General features: G+C 40.7%; 1 protein-coding gene across 2 annotated transcripts in view; it reads left to right on the forward strand.

The window, feature by feature from the left end:
- The window catches only part of PHKA2 (phosphorylase kinase regulatory subunit alpha 2), a 50,984-nt gene that overhangs the window by 31,958 nt on the left and 3,647 nt on the right, over positions 1–15,379 (forward strand). The window contains exons 19-31 of one of the 2 annotated variants that reach the window (XM_035322821.1): positions 2–165; positions 783–956; positions 1,709–1,797; positions 2,675–2,808; positions 4,513–4,669; positions 6,150–6,229; positions 6,462–6,540; positions 6,667–6,796; positions 8,221–8,322; positions 8,936–9,054; positions 11,191–11,238; positions 13,002–13,169; positions 14,745–14,798. In XM_035322821.1, coding sequence (XP_035178712.1) covers positions 2–165; positions 783–956; positions 1,709–1,797; positions 2,675–2,808; positions 4,513–4,669; positions 6,150–6,229; positions 6,462–6,540; positions 6,667–6,796; positions 8,221–8,322; positions 8,936–9,054; positions 11,191–11,238; positions 13,002–13,169; positions 14,745–14,798 — 1,498 coding nt within the window. The remainder of the gene's footprint in view (position 1; positions 166–782; positions 957–1,708; positions 1,798–2,674; positions 2,809–4,512; positions 4,670–6,149; positions 6,230–6,461; positions 6,541–6,666; positions 6,797–8,220; positions 8,323–8,935; positions 9,055–11,190; positions 11,239–13,001; positions 13,170–14,744; positions 14,799–15,379) is intronic. The other variant, XM_035322892.1, reaches the window with a different exon arrangement.

The following is a 15,379-nucleotide window of genomic DNA, read 5'->3' on the forward strand; positions in this document are numbered from 1 at the left end:
GGGTGAAGATAGGCAAGCTGTCAGAATTTCTTACCACCTCTTTTCATACGCATCTGAGCTTTTTGGATCCAGACTGTGACGTAAAACTGTTTGATGACCCTAATGAAGGCCGTTGTAGCCCTGACAGTGAATATGGAGGTTATCCAGCAGATTTCTGTGAAAAAGGTAGTAGTTTTCTCACTTTTTTTTTTTTTTTTTTTTTTTTTTCCCTCTGTAATATTCTGTCAGTTAGAGCCTGGGTTTGCCCTACTATGCAGAATCTAATTTGTGCACAGTTGACAGTCATTCAGGTTTCTCGTGCTTCAGTCTGAGAACAGTACATGCATGACTTAGTTTGGAGAAGGAGTTTGTGTATATTCTTCCCATGTTCTTGGTGTGGCATTGACTGGTAACTGCTGTGGTAAAACCAAGTCTGAGGAATCAGCACATTGGGTTTGTGTTAAAGATGCTAGAAGGAGGTAGAGAGTGTGAGGAGTCATATACACATTTGTATGGAAGAGCTGATCTCTGGACTACTCAGCAAGAGAAAAACCATTTTGATCCCTTTTCAAAGGGAAAGACAATTTCTAAATTTAACTGTTAAAAAGTATCAATAATATTTTAATTCTTATTTTCTTTCATTTTTTTTCAACTTAAGAGTCTCTTGCTTATGATAGTGTTACATTTTTGCATGCCTTTCTGTATAAGCAATAATAGAATGGCGTGTATGAAAAAGAAAGCACTGATAATTTATATGTTTTCTTATATTTAATGCTCCTTTTCTTTTATGTATTTCTCACTAGAAAGCCAGGATGAGCTGGATCAGTATATAAATGATATCTTGCAGAGCACAGCACTGAAATCATACCTGCCTCCAACTTCAAAGACTGCTAATCAACCACCCGTGTTCAGTGCAAACCATTCCACACACGAGATACTGTCGATAATGGCCAAGGCAAAGGGTTTGGAGATTCCAGGTATTTCTCCCTAATATTGGTTTTGGGTGTTAAAAGGGGTAAACTCAAGTATTTCCAAATTCTGCTATTTGAAAAAAGCTAGTGACGCAAGTGTGTTGTAGTTATCAAGAAATAAAAATGAATCTGAAGTTGTTGCTAGTTGTTGCTCTGTAGTGTTCCCACAGTATCCCATGTCACGGCATGTGTATAAATAACTTGAAGTGATTCAAAGTTAATGTTATGAAAACTAGTTGATTGGATAGAATTTTAGAACCTGAGTCAGTGAATTCTCTTATTTTTTTTTTGCCATTGTACAAAGACAGACAAAACACACATTCATGTTTTAGTGAAGCTGTGGTAAAATGAAATGTTTTTGTGGCAGAAAACTTAAGTATACAGATGTACTCTCTATATCTGTAAGAATATATCGTGTAGAGAGGGAAGACAGTATTCCTAATAATGTTACATTACTGATAGACTGATGAGAGGACTTTTACCCAAATAATTCCTTGACTGAATTTGTAAGTGGATTCCAGCATATACAGTGTTTTGCATGTAGGTATGTGGTGTCCAATGTCCTGGTTAAGGGAAGCCTTGCCCTAACCAGGGTTAAGGCAAGGCTTCCCTTAACTTTAGTGTATATTAATAAATCTTCAAGCTTTTTTCTGTTGTTTTTACCTAGTACAATTACTTTATGTAGGTGTTTTTACTTTTCGTGTTACTGAAATGGGCGATTTTTAATTGTTATTGTTGTCGTTGGCTTTGCTTTCCAGCTGTTTCCATGTCTCTTCCGACTAAAGTTCTGAACACACACCGGAAGTCTCTGAATCTTGTTGATACTCCCCTTTCCTTTGACAGAAGGGTAAACTGTGGGATTTTTTATGCTTTTTGTGTTTTTAACACTTGATACTGTGACCTTCCCTGTCATTACTAGCCAAGCCATATGCAAGTTGTCATTTTTGTTACCTTGACAGCCAACCCATTCTGTCTGGGGCAATGGAAAGTTAACTCCATCAGTTTGTTGGTTTGTTTTGTGTTGGTGTTTCTGATGGGAGTTTTTAGTTAGTTAGATTTTTTTTGTTTTTTGTTAAATAGATGTTATCAAATGGAATTTTTAATAGTGTGTGCAGAACAAAATAATATAATAGGTGCTTGTTTTTTGCCATTGTCTTTGGTCCTAGCTGAACTCACACAGGGAAAAGTAGGATATTCATAGCCTTTAGAATTATTCTCCAAGAAATGGCACTTATAGTGATTTCTGGTCAGGAGGATAGCATGTGAAATGACAGATCATAAAATCATAGAATGGTTTGGGTTGGAAGGGACCTTAAAGATCATCTAATTCCAACTCCTGATGTCCGAAGGCACCAGTCAAATACCACTGGAAGCCATGAAGGATGGGTTTGTAGCAGTGTATGACAAGAAAAAGACAGGAAAAGCATGCAAATAATTTTGTTTCTTTCTTTTATGAAGTATTTGTTTGTTTTGTCAAATAGCTTTTCTTACTGAGTCAACCAAAACTAGAGACAAAAGTTCCATTCTGGGTGTTGTGTTTCTGGGGATCAGCCTCCTTTTCATGTCTATAGTAATCTGACAACAACTACACGACATGTCTATATTTCAAGTGCAGAGTTATGTTGCATGTTTGTTGTGTTCTTTAATGGAAAACTACAGTTTGAATTTGATCTGCTACTTTTTTCAATGTCTCTTACTAGATTTTCATCCCTCTTTGTTAATAGGACTCTGAAAATGTCTTGAACTTACCTAAAGATGCTCATGGTGATTTGGATTGCAGGAAGCTTGTTGAGCATCTCAACGAATGCCCAACGCTCCATGATCAAGCAGATATCTTATATATCTTGCATATAGTCAAGTGAGTTACCCAAATATAAACTTCAGCTTCTTTAAGTTTGGTCACAGCTATTTCATAGAATTATAGAATGGCTTGGGTTGGAAGAGATCTTAAAGATCTCTTTAAGTTCCAACCCCCCTGCCATGGGCCGGGATACCACCCACTAGATCAGGTTGGCCAAGGCCCCAGTATTCGATTATTCTTGTGCAAAAGCTTGCCAGTGTTCAGAGTGGTGTTTGGAGGGGACAGGTTAAAATACTTTTTGCTTTAATGGGAATATTTTCAGTTATCTTGACTACATAAATAAAAAAATGCTTGTGCAAATTTCAAAGTTGATCGGCACACGGTTGCACGTACATACAGGCTCTCAAGTGCTTCAGTGAAACGTGTAAATCCTTTACATGAATACACCACAATGCCACAATACAATGCCACAATACACCCCTTGCTGTATTGTGGCACTTAATTAAGTTCACAAAGATTTGGTGTGATTTTTATACACAAGGAGGGAAGTGGAGGGATACTTAATCTTGTCATTTTTTAACTAAAGCACAGATGCAGCTTTAATGAGTAGTCTCTATTTTTTCCTCTAAGCCTTGCATGCTTAAGTACATCATTGGCTAAAACTCAGTGCTCTTCAAAGTGTTTCTGGGAACAGTTTAACCCAAGCTACTGGGGTTAGTAAACAGCTGCTCATTAAATAGGTTTGATGAGAACAAAATGCAAATACAGACCAACAGAGTCATATTCTTACTGTGTTTTTTGTTTTTGTTTTTGTTTTGCTTTTTCTTATTCAGGGGAATACAGCTAGAATCTGGCAGAAAGATAGCTTAAGGGTGCAAAGACATGCATTTATTGATCACAGATGGTCTTCTGTAGTGTTACAGAGATTGCGTTTCTGTTTATTTAGTCTTTCTCCTGTGAGGGCCTCTTCTTTGATCTTGTTTTCCTAAGCAAAATGTTTAGCAGCCTCTCTTAAAGATTAAAGGAGATCCTGAAAAATTATCATTTTTTTTTGTTTAACTATGTAAAACACCTTTAATTTCCTGTTCTATATTTGCCTAACCACTGATATCTCTTGGGCTCTGGTGAACTCTGTCCTTCTAACAGGAGCTGAAAGATCATTCTGTGGTGCTTCAAAACATTGTCAACAAGAAGTGCCGTTTTTTTCTATAATGCAGTGAATTTCAAAACCTGGTGAAGACCAGAAATCTCCTTTGATTTATCAGTAATGGCATAAGCAGTGTGGAAATCTAATTAGTAGATAAGAAAGAGGCAGGGCACAAAACCTCAGAGGTCCCTGAAGCATGTGAAAAAATGGTTGCAGTCTTCAGCAGTACTGAAGAAAGTGCTGAATTTTGCTCTTAAAGAGAGCACGTGGAGCTTTCCTCTAACAAACTATCTGCATGCATGTTCAGTTTGAAGTCTGATGGGACTTCAAACTGAACATGGGTCACGGTCTTATGGCTAACTAAGTGTTATTGTTAATACGAGACTTGCTTTCACAAGATGTCACCTGATCTCTGGTGAAGGGCCCCCATGTCCCATGTATTTAAGTCTGTCACCAAAATGAGCAATTCAATCGAAATCAGGCTGCTCGTTGTGTGGTAAGATTAAGCGATGTAGTATTGTGAGTTTCCTGTTTTCTCTCTCTGTCCTTTGTAGAAGAGCCCTTAGAAATCTGCTTGTTTTTTCTAATGAAAATTATCTGCTGTTTTCCGGCAGAGGCCCTGACTGGGATACAGAGCTGAACGGACAATATGGCGTCACTGTTCATTGCCTGCTCAACGAGCTCTACAGAAAGGCAGGCCTCAATCAGGAGTGGGGGTTAATCCGTTATATTTCTGGTATACTTAAAAAGAGAGTGGAAGTCCTGGCAGAGGTATGAAATATAAATAGTGCTGGCTCAGTTTCCTTCCTGGAAAGAGATAAGGCTACCAATGGGCGGCACAAGTGCCTGTGGGGCTTGTGCTTGCCTTCTTCTGGTCTTCACAACATACCTAGTGCAGCATTTTTCTGTAAACATCGGTTGTTTTTCTGATCTAAAATCTTACTGCAGCATCTTTACCTTTCATCCGTACTGGGAACTGTGCTAGTGTTGGAATGGATTGAGATTGTCAAACTGCAAATGATTTTGAAGGCTTTGTTTAATCTCTCTTTATCCAAGAAGTTTAATTACATGCTTTGAAGGCTGTAGTGGTCGCTGGCAGTCACTTGTTGCTATTGTAGCATAAACACTTTGGGAGCACCAGTGTGTTATGGTGCTAGAGATTATGCAAAAACATGATCTGGCAATTCCTGTCCCGTTGGGCAGGCAGTCTGTGGTGTGAGTGGCTGCAGGTGTACAGAGGCATTAGGATATCTGGGACTACTTAAGATTAGCAAGGAAGATCCATTTTAAGAGCATAGATGTCATTTTGAACATTACAAAAACATTTCCTCTCTGCTGTTATAAGTACAGCAATTTGTACGTAATGCTGCATTTTTCCAAATAACTCTCTCTAATTCTTGGCCACTTTCAAAGCTTTGATAGTAACACCTAGAATGACCTGTTCTACTGACAGTCATATTTGCAGGGAGTAATTTGTGACAGTCACCCTGCATGGTATTTCATTAGGTACCTTTTCTATCCTCAAGACATTATGGATGAGCAATACAGACATGCTCACAGAAAGCTATGCAAGTTAAATATCAAAGATGTTGGCTAAGAATTGAGGAGGATGAGAATAGAGGTGATTTGTAGTAATGGTTTTGTTCCATAGTGAGGGAAGGAAAATAGACTCCTAAAGAAATCAGAGGAATATAGGTCAGTGAGTTCTTTGTTTCAGGATGCTAAAACAGCTAAATTAAACACCTACTTTTGTAGGAAGTACGTATAAAAGAGTAAAACACTGGTACTGGAGGAAGAACCTATTTCAGGGTGTATAATCTGGGAATGTAATTTTTTGTTTTAATTTTTTTTTATTTTAAAGAGAGGTACTAGTATACAGGATATATATTTTTTTAGCTAATACTGCCAAGCTTTCCATTAATGTATTTTTGGGGTCTTAAATAAAAATCAAATGTTTATCTTATGGTGAAGTCCTTAGTTGATCTTCCAGCCCCACTGGAGTACATCATCTTTATGCTGCTGATTTCAGTGTGAGCAAACAGGCTTTCAGCCTAGGCAGTCTCATAGCCCTGCTGACATTAGGGGATCTTTGGCAACTGGTTAACAGCATTCTGCTGGATCTGCACATCTGGTAGTTAATAGAAATGCACTTAAAATTGCTAAAGAAACACTTCATTTTCTAGAATTAAAAGCTGTATCACTTTTGCATGACTCAGAGAAAGGTCTCTTGTTTTCTGTCACATCATGATAGGCATGCACAGACCTCCTGTCACACCACAAGCAACTTACTGTGGGCCTGCCACCAGAACCCCGCGAGAAAATCATTACCACGTAAGTTGAAGCTCAGTCTCAGTAGAAGCAGCCTGCCTTTCTGCATCTTGCCAGTACCATTCTGCTACTATCATCTTGTTATAAAAGTTATTTCTCAACTTTAGAAAGAATTGCAGCCACCAAGACAGAAAAGACACAAAAATGTTTCTGGGTGACATGGTTCCAGTGCACGTTCACAAAGTCAACAGCAAGTGCCTGAGTTGACTGCTAACTGTGGTTTGCCTTCTTGCAGCCCCCTGCCACCTGAGGAGCTCATAGATCTTATTTATGAAGCCAGTGGCCAAGACATCAGTATTGCCGTCCTGACACAGGTAAGCAGCATGGGAAAAAAAAGGGTTCTTTAAGCTGTGCCCAGTGTGATGCCAGTGTTCCTGCTGTGACTGGAAACCTAAGATGACCCACTCTGAACAGGTGCCTTTATGGATTTGTCCTTACAGGAAATAATTATGTACTTGGCAATGTACGTTCGATCACAGCCTAGTCTTTTCATGGAGATGCTCAGGCTCCGCATCGGTCTGATAATTCAGGTGATGGCCACTGAGCTGGCTCGAAGTCTGAAATGCTCAGGTAAGTGTAGTTTTATCAGGGTTTAACGTCACAAGGATATACTTGTGGCATTATTTCTGCTTCACCTTAGTCATTGTTTTTTCATTTACATGTTAAATTTTTCATTCAACATATACAATTAATAACTTTGAAAATAACTTCCCTTTTTCACGTAATGAAAGATTCCTGCCTCTCCTCTCCCCCTACGTTGTCATATGGAGTAGGTAGTAAGTACTTAAGCCCCCTGACGTTCAGTAAGTCTTTGAGGTGCTGATCATCAAATTGTACACGTGTGTATTTAGGGACCCAATGCTATTAGTTACAATGAGGATTAGGACTCTGGATTAGGATCTTCTGAATGAAGAATGACTGATGAGATATCTGAAAAAACATTGAAGTTTTTTTCCACATCAGAGGAGTTCAAAGGGGTCAAAAGTCAAGAAGAAACCACCATCAGAAGTGATCAAGTTAATGTGATGAATATATCGTCTCAAATGCTGACATTTAGGGGCATGATCTGGACCATATTTTTCTGACGTAGCTCATCACTGTTTCTAATGTACTGATACACCTCAAAGGGGAAAACTTCGAGTCATATTTTAAAGGGTCCCCACTTTGGACACTGCTGCTCTCTTTGACAAAAAGTCGGACCAGATGATCTTAGAGGCCTTTTCCAACCTAAATGATTCTATGTTTCTATGAAAACTAGGTGCATACCTGCCTTTGAGGAAGTAGCAGGTTTGTCTCTTAGGAGAAGTTGATAAATGTAGCTAAGAAATTTTCTCAGATAATCCTGCTTCTCTACGAGGAGCGCACAGAAAACCCTATTTCCTCCAAAGCTGAAGCTAAGTACCAGAAGCTGCTTCATACACAGTTCAAAGCCTCTTTTTCCAGTGCTCCTTTAGTTATTTCTTTGTATGCTGCTCTCAGCCTCATTGCTGCCTTTTCCATGCTTTCCTATGAGAGACTTGTGTGCGTGCACATGCACTCGTGTATGTATGTGCAATTTCTCTCTCGCTTACAAGCACAATCCTTTAATCAAATAAAACACAAGCCTTCCATTTGCATGCTGTTATTTATGGAATAACTCTAGCTCTGTAATTTAGATCTATGTGATCTGCTTTGGGGAGATGGCTGTAGTGATTTTTCAAGCAATCTTGTCCTGTGAAGGAGCAACTGCTTTCTCATCATCAGCTTCAGTGAGATTTCACACAACCTGCACAGTCTGTTCACTAATGCAAATAGTGTCATCTCCATGCAGTGTTTGTTGTTTAGTCTTGAAATGTATTTTCTTTGAAATGACAACTTATTAATTTTTTTTTTTAAAGGAAGTATTAGCTTCAAAAATAAATGTGGTGGAATTCCATTCAGCCAGCAGTTCAGTTAGGAAAACAATTTGTAAACCAGTTTATAGTGATGTTTGTTGATGGTTGTTTTTAAACTAGGTGAAGAAGCTTCAGAGAGTTTGATGAATCTAAGCCCCTTTGATATGAAAAATCTCCTACATCATATTCTCAGTGGAAAAGAGTTTGGTGTGGAAAGAAGCTGTAAGTTGTCCATATGTTAAGTGAGTACTGTAAATATAGAGTTAGATCATCGTATAAACAGGACTATACTCTCAATGCATGTAAAAGAGAAGTACTGGTGATATATTAAACATAGATTGCCAGTACTTGTGTATATTAGCTGCTGAGGGATAAAAAAACACACATGGTGGAAACTATCCTGCACTTGTATCAAGACTGTATCAGGCAGACTTGTAAAATGAAGAAATTTTATGTGACCAGAACAAAGACCATAAAAAGGGCATATCCAGCCTGCCTTCAAGGAGTGTGTCTGTGATCCTCAGAATTCCCAGCTGGCCCTTCTGCTGGTTCCTAGGTTTGTTCTTAAGTCCTCATAGACTCATTGCAACTCCACTGTCTTTTGATGCTGTGATTGTTCAGTGTCTTGGAAGATCAGACCCCAATATCCAGCTGTGGATCTACACCCCTGGCTTGATGCAATCAGGCTTGAGCTATTGATGTGAGGTGAAAGGATGCTGTCAAAAAGAGCACTGTATGCTTGTGAAAGGACATGCTTTTATCTGCCACTTCTAGATACAATTTCCTATGTTTTCCTACCTGTATAATTTTTTAAATGTCCATTTGCTTCTTCTAGTGCGACCTATGGATTCCTCTTCATCTAGCCCTGCGATTTCTATTCATGAGATGGGGTATTCTGGAGCAACCAAAACGGGAAGAAGTGGTATTACTAAATTAAAGAGCGAGATGAAGCAGGTGAGGGTTTTCTGTCAATGCTCATCAGAAAATGCAGCTGTTCTGGAGCTGTGTTAAGTCAGATTTTTGTGTATGCATTTCGAGAGACTGTTTTTGGTGCTGGTTAAGTCCATGGTAAATCACAGAAGTTTCCAAACATCCTTTGACTTAAAGCGAATAGAAATAATGAAGGGGATGCTTCCTCCCAAACTGTAGTTCCTTTTTTGTTTTTTTCACATGCTGGATATAGAAGAACTCGAGCAAACTCTAATGCATTCATGGCATCAACTTTAAAACAGCTTTTTAATATTTTTTTTAGCTAAGGCAAAGTCAGATGTACAAAGCTTTCATGCAATTGTCATTCTTGTACTCTGCATAGGTTTCTAATATGGTCTAGGTGCCTTTGGGAAAAGATACACTTCAAAAAGAAATCTTGGCTTGTTTTGTTCCTGTTTTGTTTCTTCAGGAATAAAGAATGATTACTGCTAGAATATATACATATTTATATATATATACGTAGAAGTTCAGTGTTTTAAATGGAACATAAAAAGAGACAAGATGGAAAACACATGCAAAGTGTTATGAATTGATGTGACTGATGGTTTTACTACAAGTGTTTTTGGTTTCTCTTTTTTTGTGTTTCTATGAGTAATTTTATTTTGCTGTAGATAAACAGGAAGATAGTGATCAGATAAAAGGCATTTATGAGAATGAAGTATTTTATATAAGAAGCATTTCAAAATTACCCTCTCTGCTGAGAGCTTAATAAGCAAGACTTGCATTTACTCTGAGGCTATATCTGAGTTTCTAAGAAAGTATGTGGTGTTCACCTTGATTGAATGAAACAAGTTTGCTTGTTAAGCTTGTGGAGAGGAGTGGAATTTCTGTATGAGCTTGACATAAGGCATTTGATGGTGACATAAGGATAAGTTAATAATTGTTTTTGTTATACATTCAATCAGGGAAGCAAAGGTGCCTGCAAAACGTGTGGTTTGTGTCTCATGAGATCTGGTTGCTGTGTTTGAGCCATGCTGGTGCCTTAGTATTACTGTGGCTGAGCGTGCCTTGTCCTCTCCGTTGGTACAGCTGTGTCTATGAAAATGCTGCTAGGTGCTTAATGCAGGCTGCGAAGTGACCTTGGTAACTCAGCGTGAGCGTGGCTGTTGGTCTTACAGCTGACCGTGGACGTCTGACTTGAGAGCCTTTCCCAGAAGGAAGGGGCACTGGGCACTAGGCGGCAGCATTATTTTATTTTAAGTACACAGGTGGGCCTGAGCTGAATCCCTGTGCAGTTTAAGGCTGAAAAGGTTTTTCCTTGCATCGCTTTTGCATTAGACGGAAACATTTTTTTGCACAGATGAAGAGCTGGCTGTTCTTACTTTTATTCCCCCCACCCATCCATTCATGGTGCTTCCTCCTTGATCTCACTGCACTCTCTTAAATAATTTGCCAAATACCCATTTTATGTCATACTGGGTTGGGGGTGAGGACAATCAGCTTTGTGTCAGGAGGGACATTTCTAGTACTGGCACCAACATGTCTTTATACCAGAGCTTGTGTGCTGAGCAGCTGCAGCTCTCTTGTTTACTGCAGATGTCTCTGGAGTCTGAAAACCAAGACTTTGCCTAGGTCTGAACCATTAACACTAATTAAAGGGCATGGCTCATGAGGGGACAGCTACGGAAAAGTGCTCAATGTGGAAAGGGGTGCATGCATGTTCCTGTGAAAGCTCTGCATTGCAGCTGTTTGCTCAGCACTGCTGACCCTGCTGGCATCCTGCGGGCTTTCTGCAGCACCATGGCCTTCCACTGCAAAGAGAAGATGTGGACATGATGAGTGGAGAATGGAAGTGGGGAGCTTGGGTTCTTTTCTTTTGTTTTCTTCTGACCCTGAATTGCAGAAACACATCAGCATGCTCCTTAACTGTGGTGGTTTGTGTTTGCCAAGCCGTGGTGACCCTGGCCGTCAGACGTGGCTGTCCCAAAATCAGCTGAAGTGCAGCACTGCGGGAGCCAGAGTGTGCTATGGCTTTCCCCTGAGTACCTGAGCTTATCCCATGCTCCTTGTCTTTGCACAGATGGGTTACTTAACCTTGTTTGTGTCCTGTTCATTCGTGGCTGTCTGTCTGACCTGCTGCTGTCTGTTTTTGTTTTGTAGTTCTTTCATGAGGGCCACTCCATGTCAAGCAGCATGTTCGCTTCCACGGTAAAACACTGCCTGCAGCTCTGTGTGTGTGTGTGTGTGCAGGAATCTTGGCTCTGAACACCTGCAGCTTCTTCTGTGTGAAAGCTTGTTGTAAAACCCTACCTCTTCATTTAGCTCATCTTCACTGGGAACCCGTTCTCATCAGTAATCTTCTAATAGTCTCATTCAGATCCACTTAGTTCTTCTGAAGGTTAAGTAGTTGTAGCAGATAAAGCACCGCTGCAGATTTAGTTACTTGATTATATTACAGGTGTCATCAGTATTTAAAAGTAATGTAATGTACCATTTTTGCTGGCAGTCTCTGGACAGTAATGAAACCAGCACTGCTTCAGATTGCTGAGGCAGGGTTTTTACAGGCCTGGGTGTCTCCTCAGGCTGTCACCTTCTTTCATGGCAGAGAATTGTAGCCCTTCTTCAGCTCTCGCTGTTAAGAAAAGAGATAATTGTTTAAATATTTTACCAGCAGAAACCTCAGCAGTTTAAAGTCTGAGGCTCCAAATCTGTCATCAGGAGACAGAAGGCTTGCAGCTACGCCTGCACCTTGAACTGGCAGCTGTGATGAGAGGATCTCTGCGCCTGGAGACTTGCTGTCACTGGCACAGCACTCAGCTGCCCTGAATACACAATTACAGAGCACCTCCAGGTGCACATTCCCCTGGCCCCCTGGCCTGGCCTGACAACTGCCTGATTGCTGCTGCCTCACTCTTCCCTGCATCCCCTCACTCTGCTAAACAGTGTAGAGGAAATTCTGACTATCCGAGTCAGCATACAGCAAAGGAATAAGGTGCATCAGACCATCAAGGGAACACCACTCATGTCTCACTGACACCAACAGGAGTGAGAACGGACTTTGTTTTCATTTTCTTTTTGCAGAGCTTGGCTGTGTGGGGTCACTGAGCCTCTCCTTTGCAAACGTGCGGTTTTCAGTCTTATTTCCTGTTTCCCCCAGTACTTGGTTTAGGCAGTTCCTTACTCAAGAGAGGATGGGATTTGAGAATGGGCTGTCAGCAAAGTCCTCTTTGGGCTGAAACTAATGGGTGTGCAAAAAGGAACGAGGCTACAGAATAACACAGTGTCTGGAAGTGCAAAGACTAGGCAGACTGCACGTATCATGGTGTGGAAGTGACAGTGAGAACATGGTGATAGTGTGCCACAACTTGGAAGATTTGCTGCCTTATTTAGTCTCCAAGTCTGGTAAAATGATAGAACAATAGTGACAATAAAGTAAACAAGGTGGCTACTTACAGAGAGGTGGGCATGGTAATTAAATGACCACTTAAAGTGGTCATTTTTAAAGTATGTTTTTAATCAACATACATTAATGGAGCTATTTGCATGGAGGACCTCTCTTGCTGGCATCATGAACCCATTGATTCCCTCACATCCCTGAGCCTGAAGTCCAAATCAGACCAGCCAGTAAATTCCACCATCTAGTGGAGCAGTGGCACTGTCCTGCCAGCCAACTTGTACTTCTCAAAGTGCCTTTTATTGAACCAAGCAGTGAAGTTTACTGACTTATGCTTTGGTGAACTGCTTGCTTATTTTATTGAGAAACGACTGAAGTGCTGGAGGAGTGAAGCTTGTTGTGAAAGGTAGAGAGAGAGATCAGTCTTGCTCCAGCACTTTGTATGATGTCCTGGCCTGTGTTGTTTTTTTTTTTTTTCCTGGTCCTCAGCTAGCGTTGTAATAGAGCAATGTGTTCACAAGCAGAAGTACTTGTGGTAGTAGAAGGGAACTAACAAAAGTTTGAATGTTTCTGACAGAGGGGCAGCACTCCACCATCTCCCACCAGCACTTCTCCTACTGGCTCTGACAGAGACATCAGCTGGGGGGACCGCAAAGGGCAGTGGCTGCGCAGGAGGAGGCTTGATGGTGCCATTAACAGAGTTCCTGTTGGCTTCTATGAGAAAGTGTGGAAGATCCTTCAGAAGGTAGGTTGACAACTATGGAAGGCAGGAAGCAAAAAATATGTATGGAACATGGGAAGGTGGTGCTTCAGGGGTATCATGTTGCTGGTTAAAGTTGGTCTTCAGCTGGAAGACCAGTGGAACCTGGAGTTATTAGTAGCAACATGTCTCTCAAACATATAAAGGCTCCATTAATGCAACTCCACATGTTAGCTTGGAAGTGTATTTTTCTCTGAAAACACCAGTGATGCATTTTGGCTGAACAATTCTGTTCTGCATTGATCCTGGCCTTATGCAAGTTGTGGTCACTGCCACTGAGGGGCACTGCAATGCAGTGCACTTCACGTGCTCCAGCTGAAAAAAGCTGCAGGGAATGAGGTTGGAAACCACAGATTCTTCCAAAATGTTTTGAGATCTCTTGCTGGCTCTTCAGAGCTGCATGCCATTCTTGATGGCTTTTGTTTATTGTGCTATGGTAGCACCTTGGAGATCAGGGGTGTGGAAGTATACTGAAACAGATCTCCAGGAAGGAAAAGAGGGTAATTAAGAATTTCTCTTTATTTCAAAGTGATGCACCTGTTCTCCTTTGCTGGATGACGGACAGCATTTGGCAGCTTGCAAAACTGAGCTGTTCAAGCCTACACCATTGCAAAGATGTGCATCACCAGCTTAGAGCACTCTTGGTTGTCCTAAAATCAGTTATTCTAAAGCTGTTGGTGTTGATATCAGCCAAGATGAGTCACATATGGCCACTAGATTTACTGACGGAATCTTTTAGTATGTTCAACATACGTTCAACCGTGAACATCATTTCTGTCCTGACCTACCTGGGAGTATTTAATGGTTTTTTGGCTATTAAAATTAATTATACTTATTTAAATTTTCTTCAAGATTTAATTCTTACACTATGGACTGTTCACAAAAGCACTCTTCTCTTCTTGATGTGCCTTTTTTTAATTATTTTTTATAACCCCAGGTACCCAGACGTGTCATTCCTTAGCCTGCCTTCTCACCATTTATGTTTGGTCACCCTTCTCTTTTACACCACTTGGTATTTCTAACGCCACCTCTCTGCCGCTGTTTGTGGCCCATTTCCAAGCACCATAACATGCTGACATTCTTGAGTTGAGGTGCCCTGGTTTTCAAATGCTTAACTAAATGTTGTTTTAGTGAAAATGAGAAGTAAAGGTTCTCATTTTGATGGTTTGTTGTGATGTTTTTGCATTATCTTTTATTTCTACATCCTTTCCACAGAAGGTTCGCATTGATTTGGCTTTGTCCTTTGTCTGCCCCTTCCTGTAGTGGCTCTCCAAGTACTTCCCTCCCCTTCAATAGCTGAAGTGGCATACAGAACACTATGCAGGTGTCACGTAAGGTTGTTTCTCACATTCGGCAGGCTACATAATAACCTCTTGAGTAAAGGTGAAATAATATTTTTAACAGGTTTTCTTTTTTTTGTGGTAGATTTGGTGGTGTTTTTTTGGTGTTTTTGTTTGTTTAACTGAAAGTTTTTACATATTGGCTTGGATCTGAGTTCACTCAGATTTACTTGCAAGAACTATAATTTCTGTTCATTGTCAAAACCTTTTTTTGTTTCAGTGTCACGGTTTGTCCATTGATGGGTACGTCCTTCCTTCCTCAACCACCAGAGAGGTACAGTAAAACACCAAGGATTTTCTAGCCATACGACTGAACATTGGGTATCACAGTGTAAGAGGCAGAGCAGGGCTGATGCTGCAGGACCTTTTTTAAAAACAGAAGTGGCTGCTACTCCAGGAGGGAGCTGAGGTCTGGATCTTCCTTCCGCCACCCCTGCCAGCTTCACCAGGGCTGTGCAGATGAATTTTTCTGCCAGCCAGGCCTGGGAGTGGGTGGGTTTTGTGTTAGGTTTGCCCCTTTTCTGCTCCTGCTTTCTGTACGCTTCCATGGCAGTAGTTTGCACCCACAGAGCACTGCTTGAAAAGGGGTTGGCTGGTTACAGTCATTCAGGCAGAGTAACAGAAAAGCTCAGCTTTGTTGGAATTAAGCAGACACATGATTGTGGTACCCTTCCCCCCCCCCCCCCCTTTTTTTCAAGTGCTGCCACTGCAGCCAATGTGTTTTGGCATCACAGCCTCAAGAGTAAACACCAGTTGAGGATGATTGTTTCTCACCACTCTTTAAATCCATAACCTTAACCTTTCTTTATACTTTTTTTTTTCCTCCTTTGGATTGCCACTCTGCCTTTAGGCACC

The sequence above is a fragment of the Oxyura jamaicensis genome, chromosome 1 (genome assembly GCF_011077185.1).
Source record: "Oxyura jamaicensis isolate SHBP4307 breed ruddy duck chromosome 1, BPBGC_Ojam_1.0, whole genome shotgun sequence".
NCBI lineage: Eukaryota > Metazoa > Chordata > Aves > Anseriformes > Anatidae > Oxyura > Oxyura jamaicensis.